General features: G+C 41.0%; 1 protein-coding gene across 8 annotated transcripts in view; it reads left to right on the plus strand.

Annotated features, from left to right (window-relative positions):
* CMTR1 (cap methyltransferase 1) overlaps positions 1-19,278 on the plus strand; it is a gene marked incomplete at its 5' end in the record, with an annotated part of 49,814 nt that overhangs the window by 19,193 nt on the left and 11,343 nt on the right. For 7 of the 8 annotated variants that reach the window (XR_014312223.1, XR_014312224.1, XR_014312225.1 and 4 more), the window contains 5 exons: positions 4,048-4,246; positions 5,267-5,385; positions 7,395-7,491; positions 7,795-7,927; positions 8,647-8,826. Coding sequence is in view for 4 of the 8 variants with exons in the window: in XM_082732271.1 (XP_082588397.1) it covers positions 4,048-4,246; positions 5,267-5,385; positions 7,395-7,491; positions 7,795-7,927; positions 8,647-8,826 (728 nt within the window). The remainder of the gene's footprint in view (positions 1-4,047; positions 4,247-5,266; positions 5,386-7,394; positions 7,492-7,794; positions 7,928-8,646; positions 8,827-19,278) is intronic. The other variant, XM_082732273.1, reaches the window with a different exon arrangement.

The raw sequence follows: 19,278 nt of genomic DNA on the forward strand, positions 1-19,278 counted from the left end.
GTGACATGAGTATTGAATGAAATGTAAGCATCTGGGTCCTTTCACCGGTCCGTTTAAAATCAGTATCCTGTCTGAAAATCTAGGCTGTGTTGTTCAGTGATGGGTTGTGGGGCAGGAAGTATAGCACTTACATTGTAGGTGGTGTCACTTAAGTTCTCCCTTTTTTGGGCTTCAGCTGCCTCATCCCTGAAATTAGCCCTACTATCATGTCAGAGTGTTGAGGTAGCACCAGAGGCCTTTAGGATCTGTTCCAGTTCTAAGATCTGTGATTTCAGATGTGACCACTTTCCCTTTCTGCCGTTCTGAACCAGCTTTGTATCGGATCATAATTATTAGATTTTGGCCCTTCTCAAGAAGTGGTAGAGCAAAATGATTTTCTACTGATGATTTTCTCATTTCTCTGAACACAGACACACCATAATGATAGAGAAAAAGGAAATTTCATTCTAGCATTCCCTTCAGGGTTTCAAAGCACTTTCACTCAGTCCTAAAAGTTAGTTCTCTTTGACAGTGACGGGCTAGGAGCCAGCTGTTCCCAAACCTGTTTCTGCTTCACTCTACTTACACTAGGCCCGTGATTATCCACCCGCTAAAGGAACTTATTTTCCAAGTTCTTTAATGTTTCAGTTTCATCTCCCTTACTGCTTCCCTCCATGCTGGCAAAACTGGCATGTGGACCCCTCCAGCCCATAGTTATTTCTCTCCCCCAGGTCTCCCTCCCTGTTTTTCAGGACCAGCAGGCAGCACAAAAGGCCTCTTGGAGTTAGCATCTTGAGAAAATTAGGTTGATATAATGTTGGTTTAATTTTCTGAGCTCCAAATGATTTCCTTTAAACCCCTGCCTGGCAAAGGAGCTCTGTCAGGCTGCTGGGAAGCCACATCATTTTGGGCTTTTGATTGTAAACGCCTCCAGCAGCTGGGATCTGGTTATTGTCTTTTGCTGTCAGGAAAGCAAAGGAGGCACCAGGGTTGTACCATTCAGGTCAAGGGTGGAGATGTTAGTTACATAGGAAAAGGCAGCTGTGTTTGTAATGCTTCAGGCACCTTCTGGACCTGAACTGATTGTTACTGGCCATGGAGAATTGCCCTTTCAGAGATGTTTCTCTGCACTCTACTATAGGAAGTGATTTCTCTCCAGCCCCTACTCTTTTCTTCTCTCTTTTCATCTCTGTTTTCCCCTGAGGACCAGAGTGTGTTTTTCAGGTGAGCATTGTGCTCTAGCACGGTCACCTGCAGAGACGGGAGTAGCTGAAGTGTTTGCTAGGGTCTCAGTAGTTCTTGGATCAGGCAAGTTTTAGAAGAACATGGAGAACTTGAAGCCTGGGCAGTGTGGGGAGGTGGGAGGTGGGGGACTATGAAGTTTTTCACTGGCATTCTGGTTCTGTGGGTTGTGGTAAAAGGAGAGAAGAGACTATGTAGGGAAACGAGTTATAAACAAGAATTGGAAGAGACAAGGGAAAGAAGGTAGTTTAGATTCTTTGGGGGTATGATAGCCTATAATAAACCATAACATTATGTGTGGGCTTTGTGTGCTTGGGAATGTTGCTGAGGTAAGTAGATGTTGTCCGTGAAGCCTTACAGGAGACAAAAACTGAATGTGGATCTTAGAATTGCAGCATTAGACAGCACTTACAAAGTACCCACTGAGCATGAGTACTGCATGAGGTGATGGAAAGGGACAAGAATTTTGACTCCAAGGAATTTGATATAGTTGAATATTGTATCATCTTATGTTTGTTTAGTATTTAATTTTTATAACCATCTTTGACATATGGTACTTTAATCCCTCAATAGCCTTGAGAACCTACATTAGTCCCAGTTTATAGTTGAGGGAGCTCAAGCTTAAAGGCGTAAATTGTATGCTGCCTTTAACTGCACAGGCCGTAAGTGGCAGAGGTGAGAACTTTAGCTGTCCTTTCTATGAAAAGACCTTCTGGCCATGACCTGTGAGGGCCACATGTCTTGAAATCAAAGAATGAAATCATACTTATGCCCTCTTTTTGGAGGTAATATTCTTTCATTGATTCATTTTCCTTCCTTCGCCCAGCCTTCCTGAACCAGCAGCTCGCTGGGAAAGCCTACAGCCTGGGCTAGGTATGGCCAGTGATGAGGAACGTTGTTTTTCCTCTTCCCAGTGTGTGCAGGCCTTAAACTTGTGACTCTTGCCTCCTTGGCACTGTGCTGCCTAGAAAATGCTATGTAATGTTCTCAGTAAATGCCGTTAGATCTTTTTTTGTGTGCAAATGAATATAATACAAAAATATGAATAATTGGTGGCTCGGGAACAAAGAATACTGGGCTAGATTGGTGGGAAAGAAGAGCAAGAACTGATATATCTCCGCATGCCTGGGTGGGCTTGTCATAGGATGATGAAGTTTATTTTTAGCTAAAGTCAGTTTCTCCAGAGATTTCTTCACTGTTTTGATGAAGCTGGATAGCTATCATCAGAGGCAGGGCCCTTTTCACCCAGAAAGTGATGAGATTGTGAACATTAGTATTTTCCATTTCTTTCTTTCTTTTTTTTTTTTTTTTTTTTTTTAAGGATTCTGTTTATTTGTTTGACAGACAGAGATCACAAGTAGGCAGAGAGGCAAGCAGAGAGAGAGGGAGATGCAGGCTCCCTGACGAGCAGAGAGCCAGATGCGGGGCTCGATCCCAGGACCCCGAGACCATGACCCGAGACGAAGGCAGAGGCTCAACCCACTGAGCCACCCAGGCGCCCCTTCCATTTCTTTCTTAAAACCTTCCCCTAAAGCTTTCTGATCTTTATCTAGCAGTTACAGAACTCTGGACAAGTACTCAGCCATGACAAACCTATGGAGAGGGAGGGCTGAGCTGCCTAAGCTCCTTCTTGCTGGATGTTCCTCAGGGTCCTTTTTAGTCATTTGCTCTAGAGCTCAGCCTCTTCTTGTCACCAGTGCAGATGGCATATCCTCTGTGCCTTGGAGCCAGGTCGGGACAAGTAGAATTCACCCTCTACGACCAGGTGTATAGAAGGGAAACAGTATGGGCCAGTGCTGGGTTCAACTTAAATTTCAGATTAAGAGTTAAAAGGTACTGGAGTGACCAAACCTGTAATCCAGTAAAAATTTTAAATGATGATTGTAATGTAGTTATTTCTGAGGTGGGCGGGCCCTCTGGGGGCTGCACACCAGTGTCTCCTTCACCCTCTGCCTTGTCGGCCTCCAGCTCTGCACCGCTGCCCCATGCACATGGCCTGCAGAGGTGCAAAGGCAGGAGAAGGGACTGCAAAAAGGAGGAGACTCAGTGCACTGTGGTATCTTGGATTGGATTCTGGGACAAAACAAAGACTAATAAAGCCTGAATCAAGTCGAATTTAGTTAATAGTGTACCAGTGTTGGTTTCTTAGTTTTGACAAATGGCCAGGTAAGATGTCAACAGAATTGGAATCTGGATGAAGAGTATATGAGAACTCTGTCTTTGCAGCTTTTCTGTAACTCTAAAATTATTCCAAAATAAAAAGTTAATTGGAGAAAAGTAGGGAGAGTCGAGAAGGAAGAGAAGGGAAGCAAAGGCTGTGGTTTGGAAAGGTAGGCCCTGTGATTGGGAGGGGGAGATGTTAGAGCCTCTCAGGCTTTGGATGGGAAGACCTGAGTCTAGTAGTCAGGCTGACTGGATTCTGAATAAGCTTTCTTGCATGCAGGCTATGAACAGGTTGCTTTGTGTCTTGGTGTCTTTTTTTTCTCTGTAAGTGGGGGATACAGCATCTAGTCTACTCAGTGGGACTCTTGTAAGGCAGGATATGATAAGGAAAAGACTCTGAGAAATAAAAATGCATGCTCAGATTCCTATTCAGATGCTATTATTAGGAGTCTGAGCTGGGCCCTATGGTTGAGGGCACCAGGGGTATTTTGAAGTAGGGATGGGCAACTCCAGAGGGTACATCTCCTGGGTGTTGCGGCCCTGGCGGGAGCTCTACACTGTGCTTGTTGAAAGGCTCATTTTACTCCCCCTGCATTCTCCTTCCTGTTCCCCATTGAGCCAGACTTTTTCCCTTCCTCCCTTGTCCTCCACTTGCCTTTGCAGAAACCACTGGTAAAGGACCGGGAAGCTGAGCTTCTATACTTTGCTGACGTCTGTGCAGGCCCAGGCGGTTTCTCAGAGTATGTGCTATGGAGGAAGAAGTGGCATGCAAAGGGCTTTGGAATGACTCTGAAGGGCCCTAATGACTTCAAATTGGAGGACTTCTACTCAGCCTCCAGTGAGCTCTTCGAACCCTACTATGGTAAGGACACGGAGGAGGAAGTCCTGGGAGCAATGGGAGACTGTCCTCTGTGGGGACTCTAGGTCAGAAGCAGTTATTATCCACTGGGCATGTTTCCTTTACTGGGTCCCTCAGCCTGGGGTTTCTAGTCCATGTCTTGAAGATCTTGGTTCCCTCTAGATGGTCTCTTTTTACCCCAGGCCTGTAGGATGCAGGTTAAACACTCCACAAGGCAAACTCTCATCAAAACCATATTAAATCCTCTTTTCTTCTCTTGTGGTGACAGGAGATAATGAAACTGCCTGATCTCCGGCTGAGAATTGGCAGAGTTATTAACAAATACAAACCCCATGCCTGTCTCCGGCACTGTGCACCGGGGGTGGAACGCACTGGGTAACAGACAGCTCAGCAGCCCCACGCAGTCCCCTCCACTCTTTCTTGATTGCTGTGATTTGGCAGCAAATCCCAAGTTCTTTCGTAACGGTTCTTATTTAAAAATTGATACTTGTTTCTAAATGTCGGTGCTTTATTATTTTATTTATTTATTTATTAATTAAAAGATTTTATTTATTTGACAGACAGAGATCACAAGTAGACAGAGAGGCAGGCAGAGAGAGAGGAGGAAGCAGGCTCCCTTCTGAGCAGAAAGTCGGATGCCAGGCTCAATCCCAGGACCCTGGGATCATGACCTGAGCTGAAGGCAGAGGCTTTAACCCACTGAGCCACCCAGGTGCCCCCATGTTGGTGCTTTAAACACAACTTCAGTCTTGGAGAGGAAGTTCCTCTGTTTCAGTTGGTGACTCTTCACTGGACAACTCTTTTTTTGAATTCTGTTCTGTTATAGCAGAGCCCTGTTTTTGCCTCTTGGTCCGTCACTACAAGGCAGCTTGGCAGGACAGATCCTGCAGTGAGTTGCTCCCCACAGGGCCTTTTCTCCTGGTCCTCAAGGAGAACCTGTTTTCCCAGCCCCAGAGCGCTTATGTCCCAGCTCCTAGGATGCAGGGGGTGGATGAGCTGAATGTGAATCTTGTGCCCTGCCAGGTGAAGGTGGGATCGATGGAGATGGAGATATCACCCGCCCGGAGAATATCACTGCTTTTCGGAATTTTGTCCTGGATAACACAGATCGCAAAGGTGTCCACTTTCTGATGGCCGATGGGGTAGGTGGTCTTTTTTCCATAGAGTGATGCTTTAGGGATTTATCATGTTAGAGGCTTGTTTTGTTTTATTTGGTCCTTTGCTGCCCCAGAGGGTGGTGGTTCACTCTTCAGATAGTAGGGATGTGTGATGTATGTTTTTATTCTTTTTGCACACATTTTCAGTGTTTTTTTTTGTTAACATTGTAATGTAACATTGTAATGTTGTGGACATCTTTGCGTGGAGCAAGTGGATTCTTAGCTCACTTCCTCAGAGGGCCTTGGTTGGCTGTAAGAGATGGTAGGTGAAAACTGTGACCACAATGGACTAGGCAAAAATGATTGGGAAGAACATTTCCATCATTTGTCACCTGGGTGTGTTTCCTGGTAGAGGCTGTCCTTACACCCCTAAGCCTCTGGATGGCTGACAGATGACCAGAAAACCAAAGGCAGCAGCTTGGGGGAACCCACAGGAGGCTCTGGTTGGAGGTCAGTGGTTGGGCTCAAGTGAATATTCAGGGAGCCTTGTTCTTTGGGCAGCTGCTTGAGGTACAGAGGGCATCCCATTATGATGCTGCTGGAAATCTTTTCCAGAGGGCCACTACTTTCTCTAAGAGGAAGGACAGAGAATGTGGCAACTGCTCCAGTGTCACATGGCTAGAATTGAGAACCTCAGAGGTCCTTGGGTGGCCTCTCAAGCAGTAACAATGTCGAAAGGTGAAGGAACGGGCAGGATGCCAGCACAGGATCTGAAGATGCCCTGTCTTACCAAAGCATTGTGCATAGCAGGGAACAGCAGAGAGACAGGCTTGGGGGATAAAGGGAAGGGGGGCTGCTGTCGCTGAGCAGATGTGGGGGTCTAATGGTGCTTTTGAGGCCATTAGTGCCATGTGGCTGGCAGCCAGCGTGCAAACTCGAGGGTTGTCTTTCTGCTTAGGCAATATAGACTGGTGACATGGGCTTTTTTTTTTTTGACCCTACAAATAGACATGCATTTTGAGAAAAATTTATAAATCTGGAGGACATGGCTAAACAATTTTGGACTCTGGGTCAGTTAGCTATTACCGTTGTAGGACTGAGTGAGGGAGACCTGGTCTGGCTGGAGCTAGCTTAACAGAGGTCAGCCTCCTTTACTTTTTAAAAAAAATTGTGATAAAAAACATACACAGTGTTCCATCTCAGCCATTTTTAAGTATGCAGTTTAGTAGTGTTAAGTATGTCCCCTATTTTTTGAAACAGATTACCCTGCTTTTTTTCTTTTTGTGAAATTGAAACTCTGTGGCCAGTAAACAGCAGCTCTCCTCTCCCCAGCTCCTCCAGCCACTGGCCTCCTTTACTTCTGTGTGAGCTTGACTCTCTGCTCCTGTTGGCATCTCACAGGCAGGGAGACCACTCGAGGAACAGGAAGGCACATTGTTTGAACAAACACCCTGGCCAGAGGCCCTGCCAGCTGGAGGGAGAGGCTCCATGGTCTTGAGACAGGAAGGGGGTTTTGGTCAGCAGAGAAAGAGAGATTACTGTGACAAGAGTTGAGCTAACTTTTCTTCTGTCACCGTACTGGGGCCTGGTCGGTGATCAGCACAGTGGCTGAGTAAGCCCAGGCAGAGCCATCACACCACTCCGTGGCTCTTGGGATGAATAGGGTATTCTATTTCCTAGCTTGTAGTTGGCCTATGACCAGCCAGTATTTTGCCTCCGTCCTCCCTTACTCTTCCCCTGGATTCCCACACGGGTTTTACACTTTTTTGGACCGTCTCCTTGAAAAAGTAGACTTGGTTCTATCCCCTGGGAGCGATGAAGCAGAAGGAAGGCCCTGTTCTAGTAGTCAGGCCTGGGTCCTAGTGCTGACTTCACCCATGAGGTGCCATACAACTGTGCCAAAATAAATTAAACGCTGAGCTGTGTCTGTATCAGTCAGATGGTGGAAGTCAATGAAAACACTTGAAGACGTCTCAGAGAGGATGGGGTAGGGATGAATGAAGTCCTCATTGTATCTCTTTCCTACTCCGCTTCTTACCCTCCTCTCATTTCAGGGTTTCTCCGTGGAGGGGCAGGAGAACCTGCAAGAGATCCTCAGCAAGCAGCTGCTGCTCTGTCAGTTCCTCATGGCGCTGTCTGTTGTCCGAACAGGTGACACTTCTCAGCTGTCTCCCCGGCCTAAGATCCATTAGAGGCCCCGTGGGACAAGAGCATGTACAGGGCTTGGGAGTAAAACAAACAAAAAAACCCAGCTTAGGTGACTAAATGAGGCTAAGTGAGGAATTTAGGGCAGTATATGCTATAGAAGCCCCAGAAGCCCCTCGAAAGCTGAGTCTTCCCCTTAAATTGCCTCCTTTAATGGGCCCAGGCAGTGGGTCCTTGGCTTTGTCATATTTATTCCCTGAGGTTACCTAGAACCCACTGACTGCTGTTGGTGTTTTTGCTCGACTCTAGGAGGCCACTTCATCTGTAAAACCTTTGACCTATTCACACCCTTCAGTGTGGGGCTCATCTACTTGCTCTACTGCTGCTTCGAACGAGTGTGTCTCTTTAAGCCGATTACCAGCCGTCCTGCCAACTCAGAGAGGTGAGGCTTTCCTCTCTGTTCTAATCAGACTAGTTGACTGCGGTTTAGCACAGCACATCCTGCTGCATCTCTGGCATAACTACTCAAGCTTCATTAAAACCCTGATTTTTTAAGGATGTAGTTAGAACCAGTAGGAGTCCAGATTCTGACCCTCATGGTTCTGTGGTGTGCCACTTCAGCCTCTGCCTCCTTCTCCACAAGCCTGATTCCGCACACTTAGGTGGGTGATCCTGGGCTTGGTCCAGGAAGGAGAAGGTGACCAGAAGAAAGGGCACCTGGAGGGACATGGGCTGGGCAAGGTAAAGCAGGCTGCCAACCAGAGGCACTGCTGTTATCTCAGTGGGGATACAGTACACAGTGCTCCTGCATGATGTGAGAGAAGTTGTGGCCAGTCTGAACTGCTGGGTGGCTTGTTAAAAGCACAGGTTTCTGGGCTCCATTCCTGGAGAGTCTTTTAAGTAAGTCTGTAATTTAACAGACTCCCTGGTGATGGTGATGCAGCTGGCCTGGCATAGGGCAGGAACCGCTGCTGCAGAGGTAGAGATACAGCCCAACATAAAAAGGAAAGAATTGAACTGAACTTTTGCAGCAGAGTCTGTGCTGTTCTTTGTGCATGGACTTAAGTCTCTTTAGCTTTATGACTCAGCAGGGAGTTTGGGGAGGTGGAATGTGGGGGGAGAAGCCCTTGCTCAGTGGACTGACAGGGTCTCTTCCCCCAGATATGTGGTGTGCAAGGGCCTGAAGGTGGGCATAGATGACGTGCGGGATTACCTCTTCTCAGTCAATATTAAACTCAACCAGTTGCAGAACACTGATTCTGACGTCAACCTTGTGGTCCCCTTGGAGGTGATCAAGGGAGACCATGAATTTACTGACTACATGATACGATCCAATGAGAGGTAAGCAAGACCGGGTGTTTTTTGCTGATACCACTGGGGTATCAAGAAAGACCAAGAACGAAGGACTGAATGACTGGCTCTTAGTATCACTTGGTCAGTCCTAAAAAATTGGTAACTAGGATGAGTCTGCTTATTCCAGAGCTCCTTGGACTTTGAGGAGTTGGGGGACCCTCATCCTACTCCCATGCCCTGTTCCAGTGTGGCCAGTGGGAACCTAGTTGGTACAGCCCTGCCCATGGGAGCCTGAGGATGACAGTGAAACCTGACAGAGCAGCCTTGTCCTGTGTCCCTGGAGGCAGGAGCGACTGCTCTTGAATTGCTTCTGTTTGTGAAAGGCTGTCATGGTTGTTGGCCTTGTGAAGCTCCCTGTTTGGAGACAGGAGGTGGCTAGGAAGCAAGGATGCAGCATGCTTTGGAAGTTTCTGGTATTAAAGCTTTTTTGCCAGCTCATGAATTCCCCAGTTGGGTGATCTGAATGTTGTTCTGCTTTGTTTTTTTTAAACCTTCTTTGATTCCCACCCTCGGTCCCTGCTTCTTGTTACTGGTAGTAATTTAAAGTAGTGACAGTTGGCTCAGTCTTCTAAGTGGGCAAGCTTGAGAGAAAAATTTTTGGAGGTATGTTGGAGAGTTGTATAGTAGCAGTGAATCGGTACAGGTGCTTTCTCACAGAGCAGACAGGTGTTGGAAAGGTCATTTCTAAGGGTACAGTCCCTTCTCCCAGAGAAGTCTAAAGGTATGGGTGGCCTTGGAGAATCACAGAAGAGGAAGTCTTTACCCATTTATCCATCATCCTGCAGTATTTTAACTCTCCACAGTACTACCACCAAAATGCTCTCATCTTGATGGTAATGGGAGGTACCAAGGTGGAGCAGATGCTGAGCTTCAGCATGTTATACATGAGGAAGCAGGCTGAACTGGTCTAGAGTCAGCAAAACCATGGCTTTGTAACATTTCTGGACTTCTTTTTGCTGAACTGTGTTGTCTGCTATGAGCACATGTGGACGCACGACAGAGTTGGACTTCTCAGGGGAGCCTGGGAGGCTCCTGTCTGTCTTCGGCTCAGGTCCTGGGATCAAGCCCCACATCCCGCTCCCTGCTCAGTGCAAGTCTGCTTCTCTCTCCCTGCCCCCTCCACTCCACTCTTGTTCTCTCTCTTACCCACTCTCTCTTGAATAGATAATCTTAAAAAAAAAAAAAAAAAAAAGAAACTGGACTTCTCAATGCTCCCAAAGGTTCAGTGTTTAAGCAATTCAATATCAAATCTTTTCTTTCTTTTTTATTTTATTTTATTTTATTTTATTTTATTTTATTTATTTAGTTGACAGAGAGAGACAGTGAGAGAGGGAACACAAGCAGGGGGAGTAGGACAGGGAGAAGCAGGCTTCCTGTTGAGTGGAGGAGAGCCTGAAGCAGGGCTTGATTGCAAGACCCTGGGATCATGACCTGAGCCAAAGGCAGCTACTTAACAACTGAGCCATCCAGGTGCCCCAGTTCTCTTTCTTTTCTTAAAAAGATTGATGTATACTTCCATAACTGAAATATAGATCTTTATGTGGACACTTCAGTCATTTTTGACAAATGCATATATTAATGTAGCCTACATTTCTATTAAGATTAAAAAAAAAAAACAACAACAACATTACTGTAACCTCAGGAAATTCCTTTGTGTTCCTGTCCATCAATCCTGAAGTAACCACTCTTATTTTTATCATCATAGGTTAGTTTTGGCGTTCTAGAACTTTGTATAAATGGAATCATACATAGACACTTTTGTGTCCATATTTTTTTTTTAAAGATTTTATTTATTTATTTGACAGAGAGAGATCACAAGTAGGCAGAGAGGCAGGCAGAGAGAGAGAGGAGGAAGCAGGCTCCCTGCTGAGCAGAGAGCCCGATGCGGGACTCGATCCCAGGACTCTGAGATCATGACCCGAGCCGAAGGCAGCGGCTTAACCCACTGAGCCACCCAGGCGCCCTGTGTCCATATTTTTTTCTTCCTACCATTGTGTTTCTGAGATTCTTTCTTGTAGTGTTTGTTCCTTTTCATTGCTGAGTAGTATTCAATTGTATGGACTTACCAAATTTATTCTTTCTTGATGGACACATACTATATTTCTAGTTTGGGGTTGTTATGAATAAAGCTGCTAAAACACTTGTGAAGGGCTTTTGATGGACAAATGTTTTCATTTCTCTTAGATAAATATCCAAGAACAGAAATTCTAGATCATAAGTTAGATGTGTATTTAACTTTTTAATAATACCATGCAGTTTTCTAAAGTACTTACACCAGTTTGTACACCCTCCAGCAGAGTGTGAAATTCTGATTGCTCTACGTCTTTGCCAACATTTGGAATTGTTAGTCTTTTTCATTTTTGCCATTCTGGTAGAGGTGTAGTGTTTGTTGCAGTTTTTTTTTTTTAATATATTTTTAAAATTGAATAGTGTATTAGTTTCAGGTGTACAACATAGTGATTCAGTGTTTATATACATATATGAAATGGCCACTACAGTAAGTCTAGTTACCATATGTCACCATACAAAGTTGTCACAGTATTATTAACTATATTCCTTATGCTGTACTTTATATTCCTATGTGTTATTTATTTAACTGGAAGATTGTACCTCTTAATCCCCTTCACCTATTTTGTTCATCCCCCCCCCAATTCCTTCCCCACTTTCAACCATCAGAGTGTTGTCTATATCTGTAAGTCCATTTCTGTTTTGCTTTTATTTGTTCATGTTTTGTTTTTTCGATTCCACATATAAGTAAAGTCATATGGTTTTTGTCTTTCTGTGTCTGACTATTCACTTATTTTACTTATTATAGCATGATAGCCTCTAGGTCCATCCATATGGTTGTAGATGGTAAGATTTTGTTCTTTTTTTCATGATCAAGTAACATTCTGTTATATATATTCATCTTCTTTATCCATTCATCTATTGATGGACATTCAGCTTGCTTCCATATTTTGGCTATTGTAAGTAATAGTGTGATGAACATAGGAGCACCTATGGGCTTTTCAAATTAGTGTTTTTGTTTTCTTTGGTTAAATACCTAGAAGTAGAATTGCTGGACTATGGTAGTAGTGTTCTGTATTTTTAATTTTTTGAGAAAATTCTATACTGTTTTCCTTTTTTTTTTTTTTTTTAAAGATTTTATTTATTTATTTGACAGACAGAGATCACAAGTAGGCAGAGAGGCAGGCAGAGAGAGAGAGAGAGAGAGAGAGAAGCAGGCTCCCTGCGGAGCAGAGAACCCGATGCGGGGCTCGATCCTAGGACCCTGAGATCATGGGCAGCAGCCCAACCCACTGAGCCACCCAGGCGCCCCTATACTGTTTTCCATAGTGTGCACCAATTTACATTCCTACCAACACTGCATAAGGATTCCCTTTTCTCCACATCCTCCCTAGCATGTGTTATTTTTCTTTTTCATAATAATCATTATGTGATATCATTATGTGGTATCTCTTGTGGTTTTGATTTGCATTTCTGTGATGACTAATGATGTTGAGGCTCTTTTCATTTGTTTATTGGCTGTTTGTATATTTCTTTTATGATGTATCTCTTTAAGTCTTTAGACCATTTAAAAATTGATTTGTCTTTTTCTTAAATTGTAGGAACTCTTTCTATGTTTTGAATACAAGTCTGGTTTCAAATATGTGTGTTGTGAATATTTTGTCCTAATGTGTGACTTAACTTATTTATTTCCTTAATGATATCTTTTGATAAGCAGAAGTTTAAAAAATTTTATCTTTTTAAAATTGTGGTTACATATACTTAAAGTTTACCATTTTGATCCTTTTAAAAATGTATAATTCAGTGGCATTAAATATAGTCATTCACATTGTTGTGGAACCATCAACACTGTATATTTCCAGAACGTTAATCATCCAAAACAGAAAATCTGTATCTGTTAAACAATAACTCCCCATTTCCCCCACCCCAAGCCTCTGGTAATCTCTATTATACTTTCTAGCTTTATGAATATACCTAGTCTAGGTACCTCATATAAGGGGAAATCATACAATATTTGTTTTTCTGTGTCTGGCTTATTTCACTTAGCATGTTTTCATGATTCATCATGTTGTAGCACATGTCAGAATTTCAGTCTTTTGGGGCTAAATAATATATTCCATATGTATATACCACATTTTGTTTACCCATTCATCTGTTGTTGGACATTTGGATCATTCCCACATTTTAGCTATTGTGAATAATACTGCTCTGAATATTGGTGTGCAAGTAACTGAACCCCCCCTTTTAGTTCTTTTCTGTATATACCAAAAAGTGGAATTGTTGGATCATGTAGTGAATTCTGCTTAAATGGCACAGCTACTGAAGAACTGCCATACTATTTTTTACAGCATCTGCCCCATTTCACATTCCCACCAGATTTTTCCACATCTTGATCAGCATCTGTTATTGTCTGTCTCTCTTTTTTTGTTGTTGTTTTTTGGATAATAGCCATCCTAATGGGTTTGAAATTGTATCTTACTGTAGTTTTGACTTGCATTTCCTAATCACTAATGATATGTACATATTTTTATATTGGGCTATTTCTGTATCTTCTTTGGAGGAATGTCTGTTCTAGTCCTTTGTCTATTTTTAAATTGCTTTGTTTTCATTGTTGAGTTGTAGAAGTTCTTTATATATTCTGGATATTAATCCCTCATCAGATGTATGACTTGAAAATATTTTCTTTCCTTCTTTGCCTTTTCCCCTGGGTATTGATTTTGTCCTTCAGTGTATAGTTTTTAATTTGATGTAGTCAATTTACTTTTTTTTTAATTGCTTATGCTTTTGATATAATATTCAGGAAGTCATAACTGAATCCAACATCTTAAGCATTTTGCTCTGTTTTCTTCTAAGAGTTTTATAGTTTTAGCTTTTTTATTTAGGTCTTTGATCCATTTTGAGTTAATTTTTGTAGATGTAAGATAAGGGACCAACTTCATTCTTTTGCATGTAGATATCCAGTTTCCCCAACTCACTTGTTGAAATGACTGTTCTTTCCTCATTGAATGGTCTTGGTACCCTTGTTGAAAATCATTTGATCATATATGTAAGCATTTATTTCTGGGTTCTTTGCTCTGTTCTTTTGGTCTATGTTTCTGTCTTTAAGCCAGTACCACAGCTTTTTTGTTTTGTTTTGTTTTGTTTTTTTTTGGTTTGTTTTTTTTTTAAAGATTTTATTTACTTATTTGACAGACAGAGATCACAAGGAGGCAGAGAGGCAGGCAGAGAGAGAGAAGGGAAGCAGGCTCCCCACTGAGCAGGGAGCCTGATGCGGGGCTCAATCCCAGGACCCTGAGATCATGACCAGAGCCGAAGGCAGAGGCTTAACACACTGAGCCACCCAGGCGCCCCAGTACCACAGTTTTGATTACTCTAGCTTTGTAGTAAGTTTTGAAAGGAGGAGGAGGTGTGAGTCCTTCAATTTGTTTTTCTTTTTCAAGATTATTTTGGCTTTGGGGTCCCTTGAAATGCCATATGAATTTTAGGATGGGTTTTCCTGTTTTTGCAAAAATTGCTGTTGGGATTTTGATAGGGAGTGCATTGCATCTATAGATTGCTTTGGATAGTATTATCATGTTAACAATATTGAGTCTTCCAATCTATGATCACAGGATGTTTTCCCATTCATTTATGTCTTTTTCCATTTTTGTCAGCAGTGTTTTGTAACTCTCAGTGTACAAGTCTTACAGTTCTTTAGTTTATTCCTATTTTTTTTTTTTGACACTGTTGTAAATGGAGTTGTTTTCGTAATCCTTTTCAGATTGTTCATTATTAGTGTATAGAAATGACTGGTTTTTGTGTGTTGATTTTTGTATCCTGTAGGTTGGCCAAATTTGCTTATTAGTTATAATTCTTTTTGGTGGAATCTTTAGGGTATTTTGCATAAAAGATCATGTTATCTGTGAGCTGAGGTAGTTTTACCTATTTTTCTTTCCGTTTAGATGATTGAATTTTTAAATTTTGATGACAAAATCTAATTTATCATTTTTTTCTTTTTGTTAGTGATTTGAGTTTTTTCCTTACACAGTCTTGGCCTACACTAAAGTCATGAAAATATTGTCCTGTTTTCATCTAGAAGTTTCATTTAGGTCTGTAGTCCACCTGAAATTAATTTTTGCATGTGGTGTGATGGTAGGAGTCAAAGTTCTTTTTTTCCCCCTATAGATACCCGTTCTAGCACATTTGTTAAAAATACATTCCCCTTTCCATTTAATTGCTTTGGCACTCTTTTTGAAAAAAATTTTCTTTTTGAAAATTATATGTGTGATTGATTATATTTAGAGCATTCTGTTCTACTCTATGAATCTGTTTGTCTGTCCTTTGTCATATTCTCTTGATGACTCTACCTTGAAACAAATTACCTTGAAGTCAGGTAGTGTATGTTCTCCAGCATTGATCTTTTTCAAGACTGTTAGCTAGTCTTTGTTTTGTTTTGTTTGTTTGTTTTGCAGTTCTATGTAATTTTAGAATCACTTTGTCAGTTCCTACAAAAAGCCTCCTAGAGTTTTGATGGAGATTACACTGAATTTATGAATTAATTTGGTGAGAATGGACATCTTAATAAAATTGAATCTTCCCATCCATAAATTAAAAAATGGCCATTTATTTAGTTTCTTTAACGTCTCTTAGCAGAGTTTTAGTTTTCAGTATAGAGGTCTTACATATCTTTTGCTAAATTTCCTTAAGAATTTTGTGCATTTGGATGTATTGTAAGTAGTATGTTTAAAATTTTATTTTCTAGTTCATTGCTAGTATGAGGAAATACAATTGATTTCTGTATACTGACTGTATCCTATGAGAATGTTTCATTTACTGACTGGTTCTATGAATTTGACTATTTCAAATACCTTATATAATTGGAATCATGTAGCATTGATCTTTCTATGACTAGTTTATTCCACATAGCATGATGTCCCCAAGATTCATTCATGTTGTCTCATGTTGCTTAATTTTCTTTGTTTTTAAAATTGGTATAATACTTCAGTATATATATAAAGGAGTGCCTTGTTGGCTCAGTCAGTAGAGTATGTGACTCTTGATCTTGGAGTTGTGAGTTTGAACCCTACATGTGGTGTGGAGTTTACTTGAAATAAAAAATTTTAAAAAATACTCCATCATGGGCCGCCTGGGTGGCTCAGAGGGTTAAGCCTCTGACTTCGGCTCAGGCCATGATCCTAGGATCCTGGGATCGAGCCCCACGACCGGCTCTCTGCTCTGCAGGGAGCATGCTTCCCCCTTTCTCTCTGCCTACTTGTGATCTCTCTCTCTCTGTGAAATAAAATAAAATAAAATAAAATAAAATACTCCATCATAGGTATATTACCACATTTTATTTATTCATCTGTCAGTGGACATTTAAGTTGTTTCTACATCTTAGCTATTGTGCATAGTGCTACAATGAACATGGGGGTACTGAATCTTTTCAAGATCCTGATTTCAGTTCTTATTGATAAATACTCAAAAGTGGAATTACTAGATCATATGGTAGCTCTGTTTTTTTTTTCTTGTCTTATTGCACTGACTATTCCTCCAATTTGATGTTGAATTGAAGTGATAAAAGCACATAGCCTTGCCTTATTCTTGATTTTAAGGATAAAGTGTTTAATCATTCATTATGTATGATGTTTCTGTTTTTTTTAGAGTCCTTTATCAGGTTGAAGAGTTTTATTCTATTTTGAGTTTGTTTAGAGTTTTTATCATGAATGGATGTTTAATTCTGCCAAATAATTTTTCTGTGTCTATAGAAATTATGTTATTTTTCTTTATTCCCTCAATACAGTTACATTGAGTGATTTTCAAATGGTAAACAAATCTTGCATTTTTTTTTTAAAGATTTTATTTATCAGAGAGAGAGAGGGAGAGAGAGCAAGCACAGGCAGACAGAATGGCAGACAGAGGCAGAGGGAGAAGCAGGCTCCCTGCTGAGCAAGGAGCCCAATGTGGGACTCGATCCCAGGACGCTGGGATCATGACCTGAGCCGAAGGCAGCTGCTTAACCAACTGAGCCACCCAGGCGTCCCCAAATCTTGCATTTTTGAATGCAGTTTGGTTATGAGTATCACTCATATATTGCTATATTTGATTATGAATATTTTATTGAATCTATATTCATGAGGTACATTAGTCTCTAAATCTGTATTCTCTGTTATTCTTAATGAATTAACCTTTTGTTATTATGAAATATCCTTCTTTATCTCTAGTAATACTCTTTGTCTTGAAGTTTATCTTGTTTGGTATTAATACAGTCACATCAGCTTTCTTTTGCTTAGTATTTATTTGGTTTGTCTTCTTATGTTCTTTTATTTTCAACCTGTCTTTGTCTTTGTAAATAACATATGCTTGGATTTTACCTTCTTATCCAGTGTGACAGTCTCTGCCTTTAAAAAAATTTTTTTAATTATTTTTATTAACATATAATGTATCAGTCTCTGCCTTTTAATTAGAGTATTTAGTACAGTTACATGGAATGTAATTATTGATATGTTTGGGTTTAAATCCTCTATTTTGGTGGTTTGATTTCTGTTTATCCTGTCTTCTTTTTGTTTTTTGTTTTTGTTCCTTCTTTCCTTTTTAGGGGTAGAGGGTGAAAGTTTGGTGTTTTCCAATAGTCCTTTATATCTCCTTGGGTTTTTCCTTTTATATACCTTTTGTGTTGTGTTTTAGCTGTTTCAGAGATTACAGTATGCATCTGTAACTTACCATGGTTTACCTTCAAAAATTATTCTATCTCATGAACAATGTAAGAACCTTACCATAGTAAATATACATTTACTTGCATGTGCATCTTCTTATTTCATATAAACCCTACTTTACTTTGCTGTTATTTTCATTTTAAATTATAAAGTCCATATCATCTTTTTAAAGAGATTTAAAGGTACACATGCCTGTACAGGCATATTTCGGAGATAATGCGGGTTTGGTTCTAGACTACCTCAATAAGGTGAATATTGCAATACAGCAAGGCAAATGAATTTTTTTGTTTCTCAGTGCATATAAAGTTTTGTTTACACTATACTGTAGTCTGTTAAGTGTACAGAAGCACTATGTTCAAAAAACAATGTACAAATATTAATTTAAAAACACTTTATTGCTAAAAAATGCTAAGCATTTGTCTGTGAGTTGTAATCTTTTTGCTGGTGAACAGTCTTGCCTTGGTGCTGATAGCTGCTGACTGAGCAGGGTGGTGGTTACTGAAGGTAGGGGTGGTTGTGGCAATTTCTAAAAATAAGACATTTGCCACACTGAATGACTCTTCCTTTCATGAACAGTTTCTCTGTGCATGGAGTGTTGTTTGATAACATTTTACCAACAGAACTTCTTTCAAAATTGGAGTCGTTCCTCTCAGACCCTACCACTGCTTTATCAACTAAGTTTAAGTAATTTTCTAAATCCTTTGTTGTCATAGTCTTCATAACATTGTCACTGGCAGTAGATTCCATCTCAAGAAACTACTTTCTTTGCCTATCCATAAGAAACAGTTCCTCATCTGTTAAGGTTTTATAGCATTTCAGATTCATCTTCAGGCTCCAAAGTTTGCTGATCACAGATCACCATGACAAATATAAAATGATGGTGATAATAATAATAATAATGAGTTTGAAATATTGTGAGAATTATCAAAATGTGACACGGAGACATGAAGTGAGCAAATGCTGCTAGGAAAATGGCATCAATAGGTCTGCTTGACACAGGGCTGCCAAAAACCTGCAATTCGTTAAAAAATGCATTATCTGTGAAGTGTGCACATCTGAAGCACAATAAAACAAGGTATGCCTGTATTTGTACAATTGTCTTTTTAAAGGTCCTTCATATTGACTGACCTAATTACCTGTTTTGGTGTTCTTCATTTCTTTCTGCAGACCCAGGTTTCTATTTGGAATCATTTCCCTCTGGCCCAAAGAATTTGGGCAAGTGTGCTGGAGTGATTCCTTCAGCTTTTTTCTTTTGATAATGTATATATTTCCCTTTCATCTTTGAAGGATATTTTCACTGGATATAGAATTTGAGGTTGGCTATGTTTCTATTTCAGCACTTGAAAAATAATGTTCCATTGTTCTCTGCCATCCTTGTTTCTGATGAGATTTAATCATTATTCTTAACTGTTTTTGTGCATGTCCTGAGTCCTTTTTCTTCTGACTGCTTTCAAGATTTTCCCTTTATCTTTGTTTTTAGCATGTTGACTATGAGGTGTTTATGTATGGTTTTCTTTTTTTTTTTTTAAAGATTTTATTTATTTATTTGACAGAGATCACAAGTAGGCAGAGAGGCAGGCAGAGAGAGAGAGAGGAGGAAGCAGGCTCCCTGCTGAGCAAGAGCCCGATGTGGGACTCGATCCTAGGACCCTGAGATCATGACCTGAGCCAAAGGCAGCGGCCCAACCCACTGAGCCACCCAGGCGCCCTATGTATGGTTTTCTTTATATTGATTCTGCTT

The sequence above is a fragment of the Mustela nivalis genome (genome assembly GCF_964662115.1).
Source record: "Mustela nivalis genome assembly, chromosome: 5".
In the NCBI taxonomy this organism is placed as follows: Eukaryota; Metazoa; Chordata; class Mammalia; order Carnivora; family Mustelidae; genus Mustela; species Mustela nivalis.